At 41.5% G+C, this 25,556-nt stretch overlaps 1 protein-coding gene across 17 annotated transcripts in view; it reads right to left on the bottom strand.

The window, feature by feature from the left end:
• Positions 1–25,556, bottom strand: part of ADGRL3 (adhesion G protein-coupled receptor L3) — a gene marked incomplete at its 5' end in the record, with an annotated part of 336,607 nt that overhangs the window by 252,465 nt on the left and 58,586 nt on the right. For 16 of the 17 annotated variants that reach the window (XM_082482753.1, XM_082482751.1, XM_082482754.1 and 13 more), the window contains one exon: positions 23,998–24,211. In XM_082482753.1, the coding sequence (XP_082338879.1) occupies positions 23,998–24,211 (214 nt within the window). Of the gene's footprint in view, positions 1–23,997; positions 24,212–25,556 lie in introns of those variants that run through there. The other variant, XM_082482745.1, reaches the window with a different exon arrangement.

The raw sequence follows: 25,556 nt of genomic DNA, 5'->3' as shown, positions 1-25,556 counted from the left end.
TTCCACTACTGCTCCCAAAAAGATGCTGTGAGATTTTGTGCAGAAGAAATCCGCACACATGTTTTTTAGACCACGTGTCACCTCTGCCCAGAGAGCTGACTTGTGGAAGGGGATGCTAGAAAGGCTTCTAGGAAGTGATTCAAAAGGTTTTAAATGCACACCCGTTAAATGCCTATTTCGGAAACTTCAACAAAAACCACTGGATATAGAAATTCACTAACTAATATTACAGGCCACATTTACCATCTCAGCAATGCACAGATTCCTCCAAAGTGTGTAGCAGTGGGATTCCCAGCTCACTGATAGGTGAGGATGGAAACACTTCAGGTTTTTGTTTGGGTTTGGTGGGTGATGGATTTTTTTGGATCAGTGTATCTTGTTGATTATACTTTGTATATTATAATCAAAATACTGTGGAGATTTCAAAGCTTTACTGTGCTAGTCCATTTGACAGTGTAAACAGTCTGCAATAATTTGCTTGTTAATTGAACTACATTACATTTACTATGCAGGTCAGGGAAGTGAAGTAGGAAACCAAACTCACTTACAGAAAGAGGGGCACGGAGAGTTTTTGGCACAAATGGCAGCCTGATAGGCTATTAATAGGAAACACAGCTTTAAATAAATAGTTAAGAATTCCAAATAAGATGTGAAGAGCTTCTGGCTGTATTAATAACTTTCATTTTCTTAAGACAATGCTGTGTTATCCCCAAAGAAATTCTTGGATATAGAATAGGCATGTTAAGCCTTTGCTCTTGCTACTACTGGCCAGTTTTCTTAGACAAAAGCTTTAGGGCAAACTACTTTCCACTGCTGGAAAATACCCATACTTTACTCAAAGGGTTAGTGATTTTATAGCATGTATTTGTTGCCAACTCTCTGTCAATTTACTTTCCAACTAATTTAACACATCTTGACTCTGAAGTGTTTTTTATTTTCTCCCCTGCTGATATCACAATGTCAGAGATCAAAGGCTCGTTTCCATCTTCCAGCTCGTGCTACATTCAAGTAAATCACCAGATATGTTACAGAAAATCTGCAGCACTCACCCAAACACGGTCACAAGCAACCCAATAAAGCTCTGAACACATCACAGAGTCGGGGCTGGAAAGGCAAGCTAATGAACTATGAAAATGTGTCTGCTGTACCAAGCGGGCTGGAAAGAAAACCCCCAAATCCTAGGGGGGTTGGAGGATGGGGTGGGGGAGCGAGGAATAAAAGAGAGAAAAAAAAAGGTACAGGGGGTTTCTTTTAGCTTGGTTTAATAAAGCTAGTAAAGAGATTTGTAAAGCTTTGGCAGGTCTACATGGTTTTTAACCTATTGTTGCCCACACATGTGAAGAAGGACTTGCAGAATGCTCAAAAAAAAACCCCAAAAGAGCAAATGTCTAGTAAAGACCAAGTCAAGCATTTCTAGCTCACCTCTCTACCCCTTTCAGCACAAGCTAATCCTCCTTTGGCACTGAAATAAAGAAATACAAACAGAAATCCCTTCTGCGCTGGCTGTCTGCCTGAACTATAGTGTCTGTAAACTTTCATTGAAAACCCCTTGGAGTGAAAACGAATTCAGTGAAGACAATTCATTGCTACAATAAGTGATTCTTTCATAGCAAAACATACCTGACAGTTTGGCTGTATGACCTACATCGAAGGAAAAGACATATGTATATACAACACATGGCAAACACTCACAGAAAACAGGGAATAGTTGGGGTCTGACTTGAAGTTTGCAAGAACACTTCAAAGTAAGAGACCTGTGACAGGAGTGATATTGCACAATGACAACGAAAGCACAGAGAATTTTTTTCAATTCCATTTTAAGTGCTCTCTAGCGCACACCAAAGACACCCCTCTCCCCAGCATTACAAGTAATTGGCTCTTATACCTTGAAAACAGTAAGCAAAAGATGAATTAATGATGAGGAGCGATTAAATCAAGCCAGCACCACGGGCTGGATCAGAGCCTGGATCCTGGGATATTCTGCAGAGAGCTCCACAGAAACTTAACCAACAATTAGCAAGAAATATCTAAAAACCCTACAAAGAACAAAGAAACCTTAATGGAGAAAGCATATGCTACCTGTTACAACGATCAGAAAACAAAACAGGGTGAAAGCACTAACTGAAAAAGCTTCAACATCAATTTATTTTCATTTAAAACAGTGCAGAAATTAAAAGGTTGCTAGTTTAAGATTGCTGTCATGTTAAGTGCATCTGGAAGACTATTTAGGATCTTCTACGCTCCCCTCCCCCCCCGAATGTAACTAATTTCAGTAATACTTTTGCATAAGCCAAAACTGGCTAATGAGAAGGAAAGTAACCCTTCCAAAGTCACCATGGCAAAACCAAATGGACTGCACCAAAATTCCCAGCTGGCAAACCACCAAATGCAGTTTTTGACCATTTCCCAGTGGTTTTCATGCCATACACCTTCAAGCTACTTCACTGTACTACCTATCAGATGGAATGGCTAGATATATGGGATGTGATTAGTGTCAGAGAAATTCCTGGTTAGAGGCTGAACTACCCAGGGCATTAAAGAGGGAAAAAAAAAAAAAAAAAAGGAGCACGCCAAAAATAGAGTGAATCATATAGGGTGATTGAGAATTCATTACAAAGGGTTTCTCCTGCTTTTCTGGGAGGGCTACAGTGACAAGTGCCAACGATGAGAGAAACAATTCGAGAGACACAACTCGAACTGCTACTGGGGTTACAAAGACAACAGCTTCCACAGAGTGAAAGCTGCCAGGTTACAGCAGCCAAACAAAGGATAAATGAAGGTATTTAAATTAGATAGTGAAGTAGTAATTTGGTTTTGTCCTTCTTTCTGACTTTTTGCCCCTTTTTACTAGCATAACTGCGTTAGCATCACTAACCATCCTACCCCTTCCTGTTGTGCACTACAATTGCCATACAGCAGGCAGACCTACCAGTTGTACTGAAATTGAAATGGTGACCAGCAGACAGATGTTTCCAATTAAGTTCATATGATTTTTTTTCAGTCCTCTTTCCAATAAATGGCAAATGAGTGCCTCTTGCTTGTGTAAATCTGAAATATCCAGCACCAGGTTATATATTACAACTGTTGCATTTCCTGGACCAAACCCTCCAACGTGCTCAGCTCCTGTTTAGAGCTGCTGGGTGAACCAGCTCATCTTAAAAGGGTTTGGCAGGCAGCAAAATAATCAGTCTCGCTGCTATCCCCCAAAAAAGCTACTTTCCAAAATGACAAGTCTTCTCCCTTTTGGTTGTCAAAACAGAGCTGAAAACCACGCTACCATTCTTCGTCTAGAGTGAAGGTTGTACAAACAATAAATGCCAAACCCCTCGAAACATTGGACAGTCACATGTATCATTGCTAGAAGCACACAGAAAAAAAAAAAAAAAAAAAAAGTTGTTTTCAGTTGGATAATTCACCTCTTCAGCCTCATTTAAAAAGCAACATAAAACAAGCCTGTCTTTCAGACACTGCTTGAGCACAGGCTTAAAGTTAAGGGTGGGTCCATTCCACAGCTAATTGCATCCTTAAATACTCCTGTGTTTTCCTAAATCTGCTGGTCCCAATTCTTGGTCTGCGTAAACAGGGGACCAGTACTAGTTGTATTAAGCAATAGCAGAGAGTTAGAATCAATCTTACAAGCATGCGCAAAATACAGTTCATACTAATGGTGAGAGCAGCCTGCCCACGCAGAGCCAGCCAACACAGGCTACAAAATCCAGCTGAAATTCTGCCCTCTGTAAAGCAAGAGGTTATTTGAACTCCGGTTGATGCCATCTGACCAGTTTTAATTGCCTTTTTTCTTTCATCTATCAACTCCCTTGATATTCTTTATTCTTTTAAATCCACATGCAATCCTTCTACAGCTTCGAAGTCAGGCATTTCAAAGCCTCCTCCCCAAGCAGTTTATTGTGCACCAGAGCTGACTCTGTGCATTTTGGCTTTGAACACTGATGCAATGAGAAAGGTTATTTTACCCACGGCTCCTTGAGCATGCGAGGGAGCTTTCTTTTACCGGGAACTGTTGTCACCTTGGCTGCAATCCCCCGTTAACGTGACTTGGGAGACGGTGCTAAGCTACAGCCCCCACTTCTTCAGCTTTTCTTCAGAGAATTAGGAGCTCCGCATCTTGATAAAATGACACAGAATATCTTCCTCAAGAATGAAAGTGATTTTCTAGCCTTTGATTGCCAAAAGCATGCTTGATAAATTGAATGGGAAGGCATAAAAAAAAAAGGGGGGGGTGACTGAGAACAGGAGATGTTAACAATGAAGCTCTTATGTGAGGAGGATTCAGGTCATCAATTTTCCTTCAGCATGAATCAAATACTGTTAACAACATGGAAGTGGCTACACGATAAGACACACAGACGCGCTCGAGAAATTTAATGCTTTGCCCCTCATCGCAGAATTTACAGCATTTAATCGACCAAATGGAAAAGCAGAGGCTCTTATCAACTGGAAAGCGGGAGGAGTGACAGGACAGCGGGCTGCGATAATGAATGCATAGTGAAATCATAGGGATGCCTATGTGAAGCCACTCCAGTGCCTCGGCGATGCTGAGGTTCTTGGAGATAATTAAATCACATCTCCTCCATGGGCACAATCTAATTTGGGATGTGATGGAAGTAAGGAATGGTCTCCGTTTTCTTCCATGCCCCAGAAAACATGGAGTATCACCAAGTTAGATGCCTGACGATCCACATCAAGGTTTGCACCCATATTAGTGAGCAGTTCTGCCTTCACCCAGAAGATTTCCCCCTCTTCCTCCTCAGATCCTCTCTTCAGGCACTTTTCCAAAATACTTTCCTAGAAATCTCTCTCAACCGTCATGTAGACTTCCTCCATCCTTGCTATCACCCCATTTAATACTGACCAAATTTGTCTTGTTGTGCCTCCTGCATGCCTTGCTCTCTTGTCATTCTCCAAACGCAGTTTGCTAGTACATAGCATGTAGCAGGTAACACCAGCAACCCTCTCTCCCCACCCACCCCCCCCAAAAAAAAGCCCCACAAAAAAAACCAAACCAACAAAACTAAACCATCCACAAGATGATCCAGTCGTTCACCAGGCTTTCATGCACATCTCTTCTCCCTCAAAAGTGTTTATGATATCTTGGAGGCTTTTTTCGATCAAAATTTCTCTAAGAGGCAAAAGTACTTGTCAACTGAGAGCTATCTGATACAGATGCAAACCTTTATGTGCAGAAAGATCTTCATTAAACAATATAGGATGCATCTTTTAATCCAGATTAAGACTCTGCTAAGAGAAACACTGTCATTCTTTCCCCATTACCTTTTTAATGGTGGTAGAAAAGATACCAAGTGAGCTTTACAGATTGTCCAATAAGGTTTTTTATTGTGTGTTGATGTAACCATGTATTTTAATTCACAAGAATGTCACGAACACTGAGTTTTCCAATATTTCTCAGAAATAGAATTTTACTTCCCATTCACAAGTAACCTTTCCCATACAAATTAACACCAAAATTAATATATAGCACCTGTTTCCACATCAAGCAACTTCTAAGTAGAAAATTGAACAGAAACACAAGGTTATTGGTGGTAATAGTTGCAAATGGCTATCTAGGGGACCTCTGCCTGTTTATAACACTCAACTAAACATTGATTCAGCACACAAAAGGCATCTTCAGTAATCAGAATGGGACCCACTAGTACATTTTCTTATTATGTTAGTTGAATCACACTGTCTTTTGGCTTCTGGAGAGCCAAGAGACAAATATATTCCACTAGTATCCACGGTGTCAGTCTCCCCAATACATTCTTCCCAGAATTTCTGTGTTGGCAAGCGTTTCATTCTTTCTATTGATTCAAAGCACACATTAAAATGGCTTGCAGAGGAGGAATTGTTCTGTCCTTACTTTATTCAATACTTGCCATTTCATAAGGTCAAAACCCCAGTGCCTTTAAATTACAGAGAAAAGGGACAAATTATAACTTCATATAAGATGTGGCAGATTCCTGTCACACCCAGCTTTCCTGTCCAGTTTGGTATTAGTAACCCTGCCTTCTGTGAAGATGCCAAAACTCTCTTGCTGCCTTGATGTAGCCATAGGCCCAGCCAAGGATCTGGGAGAGGTTTCCCCTGTACTGTACTACGTGTGAGCGGCTGCTGTAAATGCCACTGATGAATCACCTTGTGATCACCTAGGACAAAGTCATCATCTCTGACATGAGAAGCATCCATGCTTCTCCCAAATGCACACATTTACTTGTGGAGAAAGGGCACTGGTGGACAAAATGTCAGCCAACATTGCATTTCATGACTAGAAACAGCCCTTCCTTAAGCCCCGTGGGAATTGCCCGCTGGGCTGCGATCTCAAGGTGGCATTTCTCTCTTGACAAGCTGAAAGACAGTTTTCATTGAAGAATAACAGAATCAGCCAAACAATGATTAAGGAACAATTCTCACACTGTATTTGCACGTCAATTGATCCTCTATATCTAAGTATAGATCTAGACACACAAACAGGTAATCAACTTTTTCATCAGAGGAAAGACTTTTTGAATGGCATCTTTTTTTTCAGAAAACAGAATCTACTGCACACCTCAACTGAGGGAAAGTCTGTTTTCTTCAGGTTGTTTCTGAGAAAGCACACAAAAGACAAAACTGTAGGAACACGAGAAATGCCACAGGCTTTGATTATACAACTTGGCTCCCACTGCCCTGCTGAAATTCTGATTTGTCTGTCACCAATACAGGCAACAGAGGTACACAAGAATGAAATACCATTATTGCAACTTAATTCTTCACCTGAGAAGGTATACGTTTCCCATTTTATGACAACAGAGAATGAGAATGATCCCAACGATCCACACATTGCATGTTTGTGAGTGGAATCGGGATGAGGAGTGGAGGGTGTGGGAAGCTGCCCTCTTTTCCTCTCTTGAACTTGCCAATGGTGTGTCTGCGCTGCAGAAGGGATCAGAGCTCTTGACCACGCCACCTTCCCTCAGCATTTCTGCATGTGCACTTACCAAACTGCAAACTAGCCCCATTGTACTGTGTAGGAGCAACTTCGGAAGCAACTTTGGGACTATATACAAAAAATAGGAAAGAGAGAGGTTTGGTTCTCTGTAAGTGCCACAAAATACCTGTGAGCAAACCACACATTTTATGATTTTCAGGACCAAAGTGACAAGTTCCTGATCATATTACTGTGGGTGTCATTGAGGCAATTAAGAAATCATCCAGAGATACGGATTACCAGACAATCGTGCTGTCAGCAGCAATCAAAGGCATCAAATATATCTGCAACAAAAAGGATCAGCAAAAGCAGAAGGATCAGTGACACCAATTCATACCAAACAACTTACAGGAAAGTAAATGCCACAGACAGGCAGAAAAAGAAAGATGTCTCTACACTGAACTGATATATAAGCCTTAAAAAACTCAGAAGGTGTTCACACTAAGAAAAGCAAAAGCACAGCACTGGCAGGGCAGCTGGTTAGGAGAACAGAAACCTCTGCCACTCGCCCCAAGGGTGCCCAAAAGCTCTAACTCAATATTAGGATGCCAAAAAAAGAGAACAACATCTGTAATATTATATTTGGTGAAATCTACTAAGTCATTGACAGCAAGGATCAGAAAAGAAAGAAGGCAAGAATTTGCCCTGAAGGCAAATTTTACCACAATTGCCTGCTTCAGGACTAATTGTGTCCTAAGTGCTGCTCTAGTTTAATCTCCATAAAAACAATACGGGCTGCTGAATACTCTGAGTTTTGAAAATGATTTCTTTATAAAGATTAAAAATTATAGTGATAGCATGTATTTGCATATAGTGTAAGTGGAAAAGTCATGAGCAAATAGTAGGTGAGTTCTGACATGACTCAGTCTAACAAACCCAGAAGAAATCATTTCTCCCCTCACTGTATAAATCCTATGTCCTCAGCATTGCTGGACACATTGAGAAAGCACTATACAATCTTAACCAGAGGATCAATTCTACCCCAGCCAACCATCTGAAGGTTTGGTTTGTTGGTTTTGTTTTTTTTTTAAATGGCCCTTTTCCCCCCGCTCCTGTTCCTCCCTCTCATTATAGTGTAACTTAAATACTTCTTTGTGGATGTTTCGACTTCATAGCTAAATCTCTTGTGGCTTAGAGTAGAAAGCCTTCACATACCTACCGCTTTGGACTCCTTAAAGGTATGAGTAATAAAACACAGTCTGAGATACAGCTGTTCAGGATAAATTCTCTTTTGGAAAAGATGAAAAATTCATTCTCTCCCCAGAGCCAAGCTGGAGCAGTCAGGAGTATTTGCGTCTTTCTGCTATTAACTCAATTAAGCACGCAGTAAGAATTGCTGGGTAAAATGCAGCACGTATTTGCGTGCATGTAAAATGCAGACTCAAGGAGTCTTAAAATGCCCTTATAAAACAGCAAAAATAGACCAATAAAATATTTTGTAATGACTATTTATGTGTGTATAACAACTCATTATTTCAATTCTCCGCATCAGGGATTTCTTGTTTCTTCCCTCTACCCCTTAAATAAATCTAAATAAATTATACATTTAAAAACAGTCTATGCATCTATAACAACAGAAACAAATTTCATTTAACATCCAGCTGTCAAAGCCAGCCCTTCTGTCACTCTTTATTCAAGTCTGTTTTACATAATTTATGTCATCTTAATTATTTTCTTCTCTTTCTGGGTAGGATAGCACTTAAGGACGAGCCACTTACAGCACAGTCATTTCCTTTTGAGATGATACGACTGCGTGACATGATTGCTCACAAAAAATACACTGATGTTTTAAGGTCTCCAGGTGGGGAATTATGTATATGTGGAGCCTATGATGGGACATCACTTGATCTGCATACTACAGCAATACAAATAGCAATATATATGCATAAGACTGTGTTTTAATGCACAGATAGTGTGCTATTAATAGCATCTCTTTTCGCTCCTTTAACTCCTTTACAAACACATGCTGACAGAGCTTATGGGAAGCAGAGGAAGAGAGTATTAGCTCAAAACAGACTAAGATTTTTTTTTTTAAATTTTTTTCTTCTCCAAACTCCCCAAAATTAAAAATTCTTAAGCCTCAGCCAAGGTCCTTCCCATCCTCCACCACTCCATGCCATTAGCCAATTAGTAGGAATTACACCCAGAGCTTTAATCACATGTGTACTAAAATATATCTAAAGCAATACACGCATCACTCTAGAAATATCCTATCCCACTTGCACAGGATAAATAATTAAATTGTTTTAAGCGGTTTAATCTATTAATGCCTGGAGAGGCCTTAATTTTGGCCACTAAATTTCAAGAAGCTACATTCGTCAATTCAATATAGTTAACAGCCATAAATCAACTTCCTTGCTGTACATGACTAATGAATTTACTACATGATGAAAAAAGCCAATTCCTTAAATTAAGGCTTCGCTCTAAATCGTTCCTCATTCTCCTTATCGCCCAGCACGTTTCTCTTCCTTCTCTGTCCTCTCTGTGGCCTCCTGAAATCTGCAGCAAGGGACCTTCAAAAGTGATAGGCTGGATCCTGCAAACATTTACTCACAAGGATGACCACTGTGACTCAGGAAATACTCTTCAACTGAGCCAGTAATGCACAACAGTGCTTTGAATTACCCCAGACCCTCCAGAATTCAGCTCTTGATGCTCCAAAACACGGTTAGAAATGTCACTGACCACAGCCAGTGCTTTCCAGGCTATAAACTCATCTGGTTTTGCTTCCTGTGCATACAGTCCTGTACTTTCCACACTGCTCTGCTGCTGGGAGAGCTCTGCATACCATCTCAAGTTATTCGAAGCCTCAGCAAAGCATAACCACTTACTTAAAGCTGAGCTTAAATGTCAGGAGGAGCCCTGACGCTCCAGGTTTTCACCATCTCAGGGTGCAGCCCAAGGCAGGGATTTATCTGCTTCCGCGGGCAGAGCCACACATGCACAGCCCAGCATAAGTCAGAGGCCCCAGCTCATCAGGAGCTGGGAAGATCGAAGGGATTGACCAAAGCCACAGAACAATAGCCTTGTAAAATATTAACTTAATTCCGTACTGGCTGACTGTGCAACCTCAAAGAAATACCCCTCTTTTCCAGTTATGTGACGTACCCCCGCCCAAGATACAGATTGCCTGTTCAGTGCCAAATCTGAATCCAAAGATAGCCTACCCATCCGCTTCCTGTTATAATGCTGGTCATAGGAAGTTACTGAAAATAGAAACTGCCCTCCCTGGTGGTGCTATCCCTGCAGAAGGCATTTGCTGATGCAGCCGCACAAAGACTGTATTGAACATGGCAGATCCTCAGCGCTTGCAAATCAGGGTGCTCCCACTGCAGCCGGCAAAGTGCAGCTCACCTAGAGCAGTTCAAATCCCAGACTTCCACCTAGTCTAATAAAATTCCCTGCAACTACATAAAAAAAGATATAAGGGTTACTTAGAAATAAGCAACAACAGCACAGGTTTCTCAGCTGCAGAGAAAACACAGTGACCACCTGGGAGCAAAAGGACGCTGAGAAGCTCCTAGGAAGGAAAAAAAAAAAAAAAATCCAGCAGATGTAAAGCCAGAAGAAAATAGAAAGTATTAAAGCAAGAGTTACAGATTTCTCCACTGCCTAATTATGAGGTATGATAATAAAGTGAAAAGCTTGGATAAGATGGAAAAATTTAAGCAGTTGGAAGTCAAAGGCTATATTCTTGGGTATATTATGGAGCCAGCTCCCCTGGACCCCATTTGCCTACCATGGTCTTACGCACCGTGGTCAAAAGTGGGAAATATGGTCACAGTGTGAGTTCGTTGATTAGGAGTTATAAAAGTTTGGAGGTGCCGAGCTGAAAGTCATGGCACCTGTGTGGGATATTAAGACAGCAATTTTTCAGCATTATGTGTGGTGGAGCAGCACAGGCTTAGCAGACATCCAAGGCAGTGAAACTTTCTTGCTTGATTTGCAGTTTCGAAGCAAAACAAATGACCAACAAATATATCTATCATAAAACAATCTTCATTTGCTAGTATGCTGCAACATTTTTGGGGTCTTCTGGATGGTGATACTGGTTTTAATTGTCTGAAGAGACAGTGAGTTGCTTCTGCTTTCCTTCCCGATCTTAAATCAGTTCTACTCTTGGTGTACATGAAAGGCAAGAATTGTGAAGTCTCCTCTTATAAAAAGGCTGTCACTTGCTATTTTTCTGTGCACATGTTGCTGTACTTTCTCGTATGTACATCCCTCTCTACATATATGCAGTCAACCTAGATATATATACAAACATGCCAAATGTTGTACATTAAAGAAATGCATATATTTAAAACATCAGACTGTATACAGTCTATTTTGGCAATAGCCATCTGGAAGAATAAAAAAGCATAGAAAAAATACTCTACTGTAACCAAACTAGATTTGTACACTTCTGCCAACCTACAGAAAGAAAATTTACTGGCTACTCTTTGCTCTGCAAGCAAATAACCATTACTTCAACAGTTTTATCCATGCAGAGACACCCAGGCTACATCGTATGGTGACCAACTTCAGCAGAAGACCATCTTGCTTTCCAATAAATATATATTTAACTCCTGCAGAAGACAGGACAGGCACCCATTTATCACCATTATAAAGGATGTACCCCTGCAAATCTCAGTCTCTCAAAAACTTTTATTTTCCTGTGTGGTCAAAACATTTTTGTACCATTTTGTTGTAGTTAAGCCCTCCCCTGGACCAGGTCTGGGTAACCAATGGCTCACAATGGCTGCTGTCACAGCACAGGGATTTCAGAATTACCCAACATTGACCACAGGGCCTCATACTCACAACTAAGCACTCCAGCCATTCCTGCTGCCAACGCATGTCTTTAAATTAGCACCACAGCCACTGCGGCTTTGTTTCTCTTCTAGCTGAGCAACACTGGACTGTGACGAAAACCCTATCGGTCCTATGGATTCCCTCCTTCCTGTAACAACCTTAATGAAATTTGTGATGTTCAAGAAGTGATGGGCTCTTGATTTCACATTCCTCTTTCACAGCTGCCTTGCTCCTGCTGAAACAGTGGAACGAAATTATGCATAGAAATTCTGCTGAGAATTTTCTTCTTCATGGAAGAAGTGAAAATGCCCGACATGCTCAGAATTCAAATCAGAACCAGAAGGGCCCTGATTCCATATACATGTTATCAATATGGCACACATTTGAAAATTGCATGGTACTTGCCAAACTCGAGGGTGTGCCCATGGGAGGAAGGGGATTAAGATGTAACCTTGGGTCAAAAGAGGTTACACAATCAGGATTTCCCATACCAACACTGAGGAAATTAAATTCATGGTGGAGATGCTCAGCTGCTGAAATGCAAGCAAACACTGGAAGAAACTAACATGATTAAAAACCATGAATTAATTCTTTTACGCAGAAGAGCCCCAAAACACAGATTTGGCAGGAATACTCCTCAAACTAACTTATTTATTCATTCATCTTAGTGGTCATGCTCTACTTTGTGAATTATTTGTGAGAATTCAACAGACACGTAAGAAAGTACCCAGTTCCCACATATTTTAATACATATTGTAGCATCTCAAAAATGAAAGTTTGAACTATGTATCCATTTCTGTGTGTTCATATATGTGTATATCTCCAAAGAAGACAGCTGAAAAAGGGAATATTTGTTTTTCATCTCTTAATTATGCTTTCCCCCCCCTTAGTGCATAATTTGGCAGCTAAAGGTTTCTGCTGTCACTGAAGGGTGAGACAACAGAGCCTCTCAGAGCCCCGATTTTTGGCACCAACTCATTCTTACTTTATGCTTGAGGCTACTTCCCCTCTGACTGATTCTTAATTTGAATAAGCTTTCAGTGAAGACTGTATCAGAACTGCAGCAAGTTAATCTTATTAAGCCATATGAGTTTAAAAACTCAGAGCTTGATGTCAGGCAGGCTGTTTCCAAATTGGTATACTTAAGATCCAAATTAGATCATGAGCAAAACATTAAAAGGCACTAGACCCACTTAAGAGTGAACTTCCTTCTCCAAAAGAAATTTCTGGACATTGGTAACGAGGACTTATGACAGTTCAGTCTCCTGGCTGCAATGGCTGCTTTTAAGTGTTTTAAACCCTTAAAATTTAAGGTACAGAGAAAGGCTGTTAAGACACAAAGGAATTTACTTTGCCTATTTGTCAATACTAGCACAAATACATGGGTCCTCCTGAAGGATACTTTAGTTGTAGGAGGTTTCTACTCCCATCCAAAGTCTCCTGACAAAACAGACCTTTGGGGGACGCTGTGTCAGTTGGTACTGAATCTGTAAGCTGGATGCAACGAGGTGCCTTTTAAGCAATATAATAGAAAATCTCCATCTTCTTCCTCTCCCTTCACTCCTTATAGAGTACTGTCAGTTTTTAAATAATTGACAAGTGTTTACGACTTCAGTTTCACTTCAGCCACCTCTGGGCATAGAAGAGTGCAGTCATTAGAAATGGGGGAAGTGCTGACCAGGATGCAGTCCACCCTTGTCTCGCCAACCCACTCACATGCACAGTTTACAGCAAAGTAGGTGGCTGCTTAGGTCTCCTTAACTTCCAGCAACTTGGTGAGATGATCTACTGGGTGCTTTTGCTGCCTGGATGCCATCCAGGCCACAAAAATGCAGTTTCCAGAGATCTCCTGGAACACTTCTACCTCTGCGCTGGCTTTAGACACAGCTCCCGTCACATGCACAGTGTTACACAAGCATCAAAGTGTTTTCTGGATCACAGCCTGACACAACAGGCATTAGACTGCATTATTTGGTGCCTGGCTTTAACTCTTTCCGTCCAACTACAAGTGCAACCAATCAACTTAAATTGATTTTCCAGAGCACAGCCTAATCCACTGCATTGAAGGTGACCTATATTCTTTGTGTGTATGTACAGCTAAGGGGTTTGGGTTTTTTTAAGGCGTCTCGGATATTAGATGCCTATGTTCAGCTGTTGGCAACCTTGCCAGTAATTCAAAAGTGTGCCAAGGAGCACTTCTGATCCCAGCAGATTTTAGATGGATCCTAAAGATTTCTCCCCTGCTCCCCCAAATATCAACAGCAAAGTCTACTTGTCTGCGTTCGTACGTGCAATTCGCTGTTATCCATGGGATAATCGCTTGAAGTACCAACTTGAGCACACCTACAGTCCACCAACATCCCTGACAAGAGCATAGTGCTCTGATATGCATGATTCAGGCCCCGGACACCTGCAACAAGCATTGTATTTTTTCCAGAACTAGCCTTGCTTCCTCCAACCTAATGGTTGCTTTTATATTTACTCCACATATTTGCTAGTATTAGCTTTGAGGACCAAACTTTACTTTCCATCAGTGCTAGCTGGGCACCACTGTAATCATTTAAGTGGAACGATCTGTTCCAAGTGACCATGGGAGCTAATAATTTATCAGGAACAGAACAGGCGTTTTGGGGAAGGATGTAATTATATTTGTGTGGTTTGTAATACTCTTGAGTCAAATGGGACATTCTGCGTAATTCAAAGCCACTCGGGTAAAGGAAGGGAGGAAGCAGGCTTTTCAAAGAGAAATGGCCTCAAACTCTCTAATTTATCACAAACAATTTCCCCTCCTCCTCTATCCTTTTGGTTTTGCTTAAAATAAACAAAACCTTCAGCATTTGAGTAGGTTTCACAGGTAAAAGAAGAAAAGTTCAAATAATAATAAAAAAATAACATCCTGCCTTCATATAGGTAGATATGAACTGGATAGATATTCCAGCCTGAACTGGAATACTGTATAGCTCATCTTGTCTCCAACAGGGCAATGCAGAATTAAAGGGTATTCAGGGAAAAACAACGAGCAGCTTCACACAGTCAAAAGAAAAGCCCCAAACAACTCCCATAAGAAGAAATGTTTGAAAGATCCTAACTTTCTCCCTTGGACAGCAGATAAGTTAGAAGTAATATGACAAATGTATACAAGCTAATGAACAGATATGGAAAAGGTAGCTTGTATGCCTCTGTCTTCACAGTCTGAGGAGGGATAGCAATGAAATTAAAACCTGACAAAAAGGAATCGTTTTGCACACAATAAGCTATTATCCTTCTGGACTTAGAGCTCCTGGAAGTCATCATGACCAGGGACTTGATGAGATTCAGAAAGGATTTGACCATTTATATGGACAGTGAGAATATACAGCAATTGCAATTAATGCTAACAAAGAAAATCTAGAAAGAATATTAAAAATCTTGGGCATTGGGGTGAAAGCTTATCTCTAACTATGAGGAATCAGGATGAAAGAAAGGCATGGAGGTGGCAGAGATAGTCCCTGCCCGCTAAGGCATGCTGTGTCCTGCCCCGAGATGGGCAGGGCAGGGCAGGGCAGGGCATGGGGGCAGTTCAGTGACTGCAGGGGAAACCCTATTCCCATTCTGGCATCTTTTCCTCTGGCCAGCTCCAAATCCTTCCTTCTTTCCTTGCATTAGTTTTATAGTTTTCTACGGTGCTCTTGCCCATTACTCTGCCTCCCATTCCTCACAGTGTCTCTGCAATAAAGTTTTTCCTTCGTTGTCACCGGTCCTACTCTGGGTAAAAGCACGTAATATACTGCCTACTACGAACTGCAGCTCTCAGTAACTGACTGAATGCTGAGGCTGTAATTCAGTCCAGAGGCTCTACTACTGCACATAAACTACTCGCTATCTTTCAGTTTACGATGTCAGCAGGACTCCAGCTGAATTAAGGTTTCTACTGTATATAACTGACACCAATGTATTATCTTATGCATAATGCATAGAAGATGGCTCTAATCATAAATTCCATATCCTGCCCTTCCTTTATATCACAGATGCAGCCCGGCATCTCTTATCCACTCTGCTTACCGATATATAAAATCCTTCTCCTGAATCATAATGGCAGCAAAACCTTTTCTTGGGTCACTGCTTCTGATAAAAGCTATTCGTTCCCTCTTTTCCCCAAAGAAGTTAAAATAAAATTCAGTTCATCCCACTAACAAAACTCACACTTAAATTTAAGAACCATGTTAAACTGATGATCCAGGAACATTGCCTGTGTCAGTCCATATTTTTGACACTGACAAGTGAATGATTTGCACCTAATACCCATCTTTTGCCTGTTTGCATTTGGTATCAGCAGAGTGATCACACAAAATTCAAAGCTACGCTGTGGATCCCAAACTACAAGCGTGCAAAGGTGATTTCTGCAGAGAAATATAGAAATCACAGGCATACACACAGAGAGGGTGTGGTATAAGCCAGCACTGGCTTTACACATCTTGGAACAGAATACGGAGTTCAAGCTCCAAAGATTCCACAAATGATGCTGTCAAAACTGTGCTGAATGAAAGCTTTGAAATATCCTGGAGAACAGACAATCCCCTGTGCATAAACCAAATTTTGACCTCAGGCACAGACTAACTGAGCTCTTTTGTAAAAGAATAAAGAAAAAAGCAAAAGAAACTGATATAGATGCATTACTACAAAGTCATCTTACCTCACAGCCCTTTAGCCATTATTTCTAGACAGAAGACTAACCGGAGAAGGAGCACACATGTATCTTTCTACTCAAACCAAATTACTATGCTAAGATAGTGTAAATCCATTTACCCTGAATATACCTTATACACTACCTTGCAATGCTCTAAATCAATTTAAGCCTCGTGAAAAAACGACCAAGCATCTGAGGACCAAGCCCTGTGATGGCTTTGTAAGGCTGTCACATTCAGGTGTACTGAAAAGACTAAGCAGTAGTATCTTCTACGTTCATTGCTTCAGCAATTTAAGCAACGGTTAGGATGTATCGTGGGCAGTATGCAGATGCCTCACTTTAAACTCTGCTCTTCGGGCACCTCAAATAATGCTTTTCATGGTACAAAATTTGTGTCAGCAAAAGCAGACATTACCCAAGTGTCTAGAGCTGCATCTTTCCTCATCGCCCCCCTTGTGGTTACAGGAAGGCTTTCTATGAGCTTGCACCCACCTCCTGCAACATGGTAATAAATGCAGTACACATTTCAAACAAGGGACACCACTGTTCGCAACATCTCCATCTTTGCTCAATACTTCCTCCCCAGGTACGAATTAGTAGCTGCTGTTCTCACAAGTCTCAAATGTTCAGGAAAAACAGACAACAGGAGCATGTTTCACATAGGTCTTCTCCCACTGGCAAAAGCTACACGTGGCAGGCTGCCAAGGGCGAGCCAGTCCCTTCCCTCTAACAGGCTGGAGCCGGTCACTTTCACACTAGTAGAGTAACGGATGGAGTAATAAACCTGGATTTTCCCTATGATTTTCAGCACATCATGTGTTTAGCACTCCTGAGGCCACTTCGAGACATGATTTATCCAAGAGAATATCCCATGTCTTCTCTTTGTCAGTTAAGGCCAGTGAGGGGGAAAAAAAGTGAAACTAAACAAAACAAAATAGCTGGCAAACTGAAACGGTCTTAGAAAACAGTAATGATGATTCCTTCAGCTTCCTCCAGCCTGCGCACTTCAAGGAGGCCTTTGCCTTTGGCCATGGAGTCTGCTAGTTCCACATCGCTTTCTCAGCTCAAGCCTGTTTTTTCTCAAATGATAGTACATTAGAGCTGCGTGCTAACAGCAACCAAAAACCAGCAACCACTGCGCAATGCAACCCTCTATTTATTTATTTATTTAAAGTAGGGTGTTTTATAGCTGGCCATGGCTACCAATTGGTACCCGGGGAAGCCTAAAGCATTATTTTTGATCTACAGAGCCTTCCACGGTTTGGAACCTAATTACCTTCAGAAACTACTGCCTCCTCCTCATCTGTTACCATGGCAGCTGCAATCAGCTGAGATGCTTGGGCTGACAAGCTGTGATTTACTAGGGTACCAGGGCAATTCCAGAGGGCTGTCGCTTTCAGAATTTACTCCTCTGCTTGGGTCTGACAGCATTTTCAGGAAAGGAAGAGGTAGGATAAATTAAGACTGTATAGGCTGGGAAGTAGCGACCTTTTTTAGAGTGATTCAACAGCTCAATGCATACTGCTCCATTAGCACTTACTGTTGGTTTTTGGTGGTTCCCCCCCTCCCTCCCCCCCCCCCCCCCCAGTAATAGTATATCTGCCCTTGTTCCAGGGTGAAGGTGCAGATGAGATTAGTAGACTTTGCTTCATTTTAAATCTCTTTCTGCACGGTGAGAAAATAAATTGTTTGACCAAGTGGTGCGGCTTGTTTTCTAGCCATTAAAATAAAAATCCAGGGAACACGATCTTCAGTATTCCCTGTTCATTTCTACTGGTTATAGAAACTACTGTTTAACTGAAACATTAGTATTTTTCCATATTGATGCTTTTCACGTGGCGATCTCAAAGCGCCAGACTTGCGCTTCCCAGAAAGAGAAAAGCCTAGCTTCCCACTGCAACATCTCAGTCCTTCAGAAACGCACTTTCCATGCCATCTGTGCGATAACAAATTTAGAAAAATTATTAGTATCTTGGCAGTCTTCGCAAAATGTACTCAGGATGCAGGGGAAGGCGGAGGGGTTCCTACCAAATGGGGCATTCAGTATCCGAGTCAGAGGTGATGACAATGTCTAAGCAGGGGGCTGTTTTCTGAGAAATATGCCATTAATTTTGTAGAGCCTGATACAACTGTGCTTCAATTCAGTTGAAGTCTGCTCATTCAGTCCTACTGACAGCCTTGTCATTACAGAGCCTCCAGGTCTGCAGCTCTCCTTGTCCTGCGCATCTTCCCCACATGCACCAGGACAAGCTACTTAATATAAAAGACAATGCAAGAACATCCCAAAATTGGTATGATCAAAACCAGTGGCCATTTTATGAATTATTAACGTGAATTAACCTATCTCTGAAGTAAAGATAACCCTGTCTCTTTATTTCCCAGTGCAAGAACAGATCACTGGCATTTGAGAAGTGTCTTGAAAATCACCGGTGCTGATAGCATCAGTAACAGCACACCATGAGATGTAATATTATTGCAATAACAGTGGCTCTCGTTTTGGACTCCTGCATTTTTCAGGTCATCAGCAAAAAACATTAACAAAACACAGACCTTCAGGAGACGAAAAATCTTTGCAGTGTAATGCAAGCTGGTTCATACAATTTCTTTGTTCTCACCCACACTGTGCAAAGTGCCTCCTGTCGTCCTTCCAACTACCTGGAGACTTATGAGTGTCCCTCCTCACAGAAAAGGATCAGGCCCTTTGACGAAACTAACCGGAAATCCGAGACTGTCAAGCACCTGACAACAGTCTCGCGCTCTTAACTGCACTTGTATTTTTTTCAAAACTTTAAGTCTAGACCTGCGGGCTTCATCAATGATGCCAGCACTGAAACAACAGGGATAAACTACGCAGATTAGACCCGAACCTAATGGAAACTAGCTCAGCTAAGCAACTGGAGCCTAGCAGGGAATCTAGTACCTCCCAGCTGTTCCTCCCACAGAGCTACAAGAAATTCCCTGTCTGCTCAGACAGCGGAGGAGATTAGCAGAGCTGCAGCGCCCACCTGCCAGACCCTGACCACACCACACCACACCAGGGTACTTTGCTGGGCGTAGGCAGCACCGTGACCAGCTGCAGTGGAGCAGAGACATGCCCCATAGCACTGTGGAGGCTACACATCCTCTGCTGGAGGAGCCGCAGTTTCTCTATCCCGAGAGCAGTGGGAAGCTCCGGGCAAGAGGTGTCTTGCCTATGGGACACAAAATGGGTCCAGTGTTCCCTTCAGGGAAGGAGAGAGGAGAGAGCTGAGCAGCTTTCAGCCCTTATCCCCGAGCCAGCAGTGGTAACAGTGGCACGCAAGAGCTCTGCAATGCTCTACTGCGGCAAAAGGCAAAAGCTGTCCCCTTTGCAAACTGAGCTCTCTTGAGTTGCCGAGAGATACAAGAAAGTTCCCCAGCAAGAGCTTTCCACATTTTCTACCTTCCAAATTTCGAAAAGACAGAAGGAATTTTACTCTGATTTTGGGAACAGATGCTGAGACCTGTGAACAATTCTCCCCTGGCTCCTCTGTTACGCCTACCGGTTTTGTCTTATTATTCCATCCCTCCTTTCCTTGCTCCAGCTTAAAAGTAGCAGACAATGGTAGGGGTAGGCAAGGATCCCTTTACTTCTGATATCTGGAAAGCAAAAGGAAAGCCCTGATCTTGCATTTAAGGCAGAAAATGCAATTGTTCTGTGTATGTGTACCTACATTCCAGCTTTGCTACTTGGATTTTCCCCCCCATTTTAACATTCAAGGTTAAAGCCTACAGGAAAGCATAAGGAGCTCAGTAAAACAGACTGTTTCAAATTACAAAGTTAAACACAAAGATGGTGTCGATAGCACACAGTTCTGCGAACATACATGCAAAACCCGATTCCCCCCATCTTTTTTCCTTCCATTGGCTTCAACCCAGGAAAGTATACGGGCAGGTCTTCATTTCACAAAATGTTTAAGCACATGCCTTAAAAAGAAGCACGTGCTGGTGTATTTGTCTGAGCCAAGGAGGAGGCAAGTAAATGTTTAATTCCCTTGCCTGCATTGCGGCCTTAAATTTGTGTAGCACTTTTATAAGGCGACTAGCTCCACTGACTTGTAGTGAAACCACCAGCACACAAAAAGCAATACACAGAGTTTTTGTCTTTCTGAGCTGGGCATTTCCTTGGTGGAAAGCATCCACAAGAAATTCAAAAGAAAGTGCTGAAAGTTTTTTTTTTTTTTTTTTCTTTTTGTTTAGGGTGTTTTTAATAGACTAAAGGGCAGTGTTAACACTATAAAAACAACGGCAACTCTTCTGGGAATAGGAGGCTGCTTTGCTCTATTGTTCACAGCCAGCCCCGGCTGTTTGAACGGATGATATGTTAATTCTGTGGCACAGTTGCTCAAGGGAGGACATAGCAGTCTCCCATGGTACAGTGCACACAGTTTACAATGGGCACAGTTAGAATTTAATTGTTTGTTACAGCCCTCAAAAAGATGTTTCTCCAAAGCAAATATGCTATGAAATACATTTTTCTCTAATCATATCAGAAAAACTTCAGTCCATAAAGCACTCTTACCGAGCTTTTACGGGCAGCTGCTGCTCGAATGCTTGAAGGAAGAGCTGCTAAGTTAAAAAACAAAATAGGCCACAGAGATTTAATTTCCTATAAAATAGCTCCCTACAAGCTGTTTAAATGTTCTTTACTTAGAGCAATACTCCAAAGATTTTAGAGATTTTCAGGGCAACACTTGCAGTAAGAACTCCTTGTGTTCCCTCTGCTCAGGGGGCTCCACAAACACACCATCAAATTTATGCCTTTCCCTTTCAAAATAACCCCATGTACTCATCTGCAAAATTAATTTAAATAAACATACAGAAGAAAGGAACATGCTAGCCCAATTTTTATTTAGGGGTGGGGAGCAATCGCTAATATCTACCATAAATCTGCTCGCTCGCAGCCTCAGCTCATACACTAACAACATCTCTGTCTCACACATACTTTTCTTCCCACTTTTCCCTCTCCCCCTCCCCACAGCCATGCCGTAATATGTGTAAGTCGGCTGTACAGCATTGCTGATTAAAAACTGCCAGCAGTTAGACAACTTATTATAAAACCTATGAGGGAACTACGTATGCAATAATGTGAATGCAATAATTAATCAATGCATGATAAGCACGCACTGCACATATTGTTTTTCTTTCCATACGCAGACAGCTTCAATTACCGTGCGGGTTACACGGCCATGAGGATCTTTAATTCCCAGTAGCTGCTTCTCCACCCAGCAGCATTAGCAAAGACAAGCTCATTGTATTAAAGACTGCATTCATCTGCAAAACCACCCAAATACTGCTGAATTGATTAATTTTGCAGGTAGAGGCTTTCAGAAGAAAATGCCATAGTTAGTGCCACAGCTACTAGGCTGTCACGATTTTCCTTTTAAACTACTATTTTCAGAGGCTCAGCTATAAGGCGTACTCAGAGCTGTGAGCTGGCAGACTGGTTTGCATCTTAACATACTTCATTTTAATGGTTTTATTTTTAAATTGCTTCAACTCTTTGAATTAATGAAGATTAAAAAATGAAATAAGACTGACAAAAATATGTGAAAAAAGAGTATTCTTCCCCTTTTTGACCTGCCTTTTAACTAGAACCAGGTATATTTATTTTCAAGAAACTCAATAGTACCTTATTAACAACAGGATTGCACACTTCATGAAAATTGACCATCAAATACTTAAATGGAAAGAGATGCCACCCTTTCCTGAGCCTCCCCACTGATAAACAGCATCAAGCAAGGGCCCACAGATATTAATATTCAGTCAGTAGGGATTTACTTTTCCCTTGCAAGAAATTTCCTCCTCAGTGGGCTTCCTCTACAGCACCACTTTCTGCCTAAATGGGAAAACAGAGATGTTTTGCCCCTGAGATGTGCTTCCCTGCTAACTCTCTGCTAAGCTGGTTGAGTCTGCAGTGATGATATCTGCAGCCGAGTAATCAACATGAGTTTCATCCCAGCACTGTGGGCACCCATATTATGTTCCCTCCCTGACCAATGGGCTACTGTTTATTGCAACCTTGCTACACGTGGGGACTGACCAGAAGGTTGCAGAGCTCTGCATTTGGCTTGGAAGCTAGCGCCTGGAGGACACTACTACGTGTATATATAAAAATACTAATACTTTGTACTCTGTAATGGCCCACAAAGGGGATGACATGGTTTTATTCTGCCAATATGCAGAGGATTATGGATTTCTGCTTGAAGCCACTAACAACCTGAACAGGAGAATTACAGTAATTCCACTAAAACCATGCTGAATCCAAAGGACTGGTTGATGGCACGTTGTTACCCTTTCTGCTTGTCCTGAAAATGTAACCAGCACAATCCTACAAACAGGACTTCAACCAGCTACCAGCTACACAAGGAGGTTCAGCTTAAAGAATAGGCTTATAGGAGCCATATGCAATGATGAGGATATTTTTCACAAGCCGTCTCAGAATTTTGAGATCTAAATCCTTGACGTGGAGTAATTCTCAAGGGAGCTCAAAAACAGCCGTTAGCATGTCGATTATAGATTAAACTGACACTTTCTTTTCTGTTGCTCACACCACTCCATTTTTAGTGCAAAGCACCTCACAGAAAACAATAGCACAACCCTCCATTAAAACCTTGCATTGCCTTAGCGATTAGGTCATCATGCAAACACTGCTAGCATGACTTTGATTAGCAACACTTTGCCTATGTCAATACCATTATTAATACCCTGAAATACTTATTTCTATTACTATTTAATTAACAGCCAAATGTACTAAATAATTATTCACATGTAGTTATTAGGGGAAATGTACTGAATGCAATAACGTGTCAAGAGCTGTGACTTATGAATCCTTCCAACAACACCTCTTGTGCCAGAAAATACCGTGAAAAATTCAGCAACAGTTAAAGGCTTTCCATAACCAGGATAACTCCAGATTGAAATAAACTGTTAGGCCCTGCCTCTGCAATACAGGGGTCTGTCTACATGGTGTATATCTCAGTTACCGTTTCCAGATGCAGTAGCCACACTTAACAGCAATAGTTTAGCAAGTCTTCTGCAAAACAAATGGGAATTGACTGAGAATTCAGATCCTCCCTAAAACTAAGCCTGGCAACATGATGAATGATGGAGACTTTTCTTTGCATTTAAAAAAATGTAAATGATATTCCGAATGCAAAATATTATTTTTTTAAAGGAGATTATTGGCCGCCTGTTTGAACACAGCACAAAAACCAGTAAATGTGCATTTGAGAAAGACTTCACTTACATGTTCATTGAGAGCCTTGATATTTGGGTATTTCAGAGGTAAAACTGGGATGTAGTGAGTACCAAGATGACTGATTAGTAGTACTTACAGCAAGTGTTATTTATATTGCGTGATGCTAACCCAACTCTGTTAAACCCACAGTTTAGCAATGATAGCTGTAATTCTGTCCACATACGTACAGACTAAGTACCTGCATTTTCTCATGCAAACACACACACAAACTGGTGTGTACATACCAGATTAAAAAAACAGCAGTCAGCAAACAAAGAATATTAAATAGTATACCTTTGAGTCATAATCTTATAGGCATCTGGCAGATAACAGCGGATATTCTCCATCTGAGCAGGATCAGAGTCACAGATTTTATCATCAGTCCTCCCGTAGTTGGCACTTTCGATCATGATAACATCTGTTCCTGGGCAGCGAAGCTCTATGGGGTAACTCTCGCAGGACAGTTCCCTTCGGACCACAGCCATGGGGACCGGAGCACGGCTGAAAGCTGCAAGGATTAACACAGAAACACAGCAAACATTTACTTTCCACACGGAGGCTAGGATTAAAAGCAGAACGACGTTTAGCAGCAGGTTTTATCCATGTGCTGTACTGAGATAGTTTTGGTACCATTGAGATATGGTCTGCAGTAATAAGGTCTGATCCCCAGCTTGCTGCCTGCCCAGAGAAATCACTTCTCCACTCAGAGACTTGATTTTCTCATCTCAAAAATAAGCTAATGATCCCTTTTATACAGGGCTTTAGAAATCCCCCATTGAAAGGGGTAAATAGCAACTATGGCATTGTTATTACTTCTACTTACCAGGTGAAAAGCTAGTTGGCTTTGATATATAAAATTACAGTCCTATTTTGTACCTGATCAACCCGGGGAAATTTTCTGACAACGAGCAACCCAAGCACCAGGATCCCACCTGCTCAGCAAGATTGCATCTGTCCTACTGCAGATGTAATAACATCTGCATTGCTCCTGGACCTTTTATTGGCCCTTAGAAAACATGAGCCTAATGGCTTTTGCTGTAGCCTGCAGCATGCCAGGGGATGGCCTGCGGGTTCTGGCAAACATCCTGAAGTTTGGGCCCTGCAGTGATATTTTCCATGGAAAGGACAATATATGGGACGCTGAGTGATTAAAGTTCAATCTCAGCTTTGCAATGGATTTGCCTGGATGTTCAATACTGGCACTTACTTGTAAAGTTAATTTAAAGAGCTCTCAGAAATCTTACCTGTTTTAAAAGAAATCCAGGCTACAGTTTGCAAAAGAAAAAAGAAACACTCTTTGAGATGCCTTGAAAACAAAGCCCTAAAGTATTAGTAAATAAACTCACATGACAACAAGCAATAATATTTCCATCTTTACAGCCTCTTTGATACAAAAATCTTCAACAGCTTGATAAATGTGAATGTATTAATCCCCCAAATATCCATATGAAGTAGCTATGCATTGTCATTCTCGCCTCAGCCGCAGAAGGGTTATGCGGCTTCCAGAAGATCTCATGGGAAATCCATGGTGAAGCTGGGAAACGAACACTTGTTTTCCAGCCGAGCGCACTGCCCATGAGCTGAAACAAAAGCCAACCCCTTCCCTTCCTTATTCCACAAGAATGAAAACATACCAAAAAGGCTTCCAGCTACAGGGATGATATGCCCCCCTGGCTTCACTTTGTACTACTTCCAACCACAAAACTCAACATATAAATTAAGCCTGTATCCATGCGATGGTCAGAGAGGACTCAGGGAAGGTTTAACCCTCTAACAGATCCAGAGCCCATCTGACACCAAACATCTTTAACAACTCATTTTCCACTTAGCGCCATTATAAAAACACCAAAATA

Source organism: Vanellus vanellus, assembly GCF_965231255.1.
Source record: "Vanellus vanellus genome assembly, chromosome: 4".
In the NCBI taxonomy this organism is placed as follows: domain Eukaryota; kingdom Metazoa; phylum Chordata; class Aves; order Charadriiformes; family Charadriidae; genus Vanellus; species Vanellus vanellus.
Note: the sequence above shows the minus strand (reverse complement) of the source record. Positions and strands in the feature narration are given on the sequence as shown.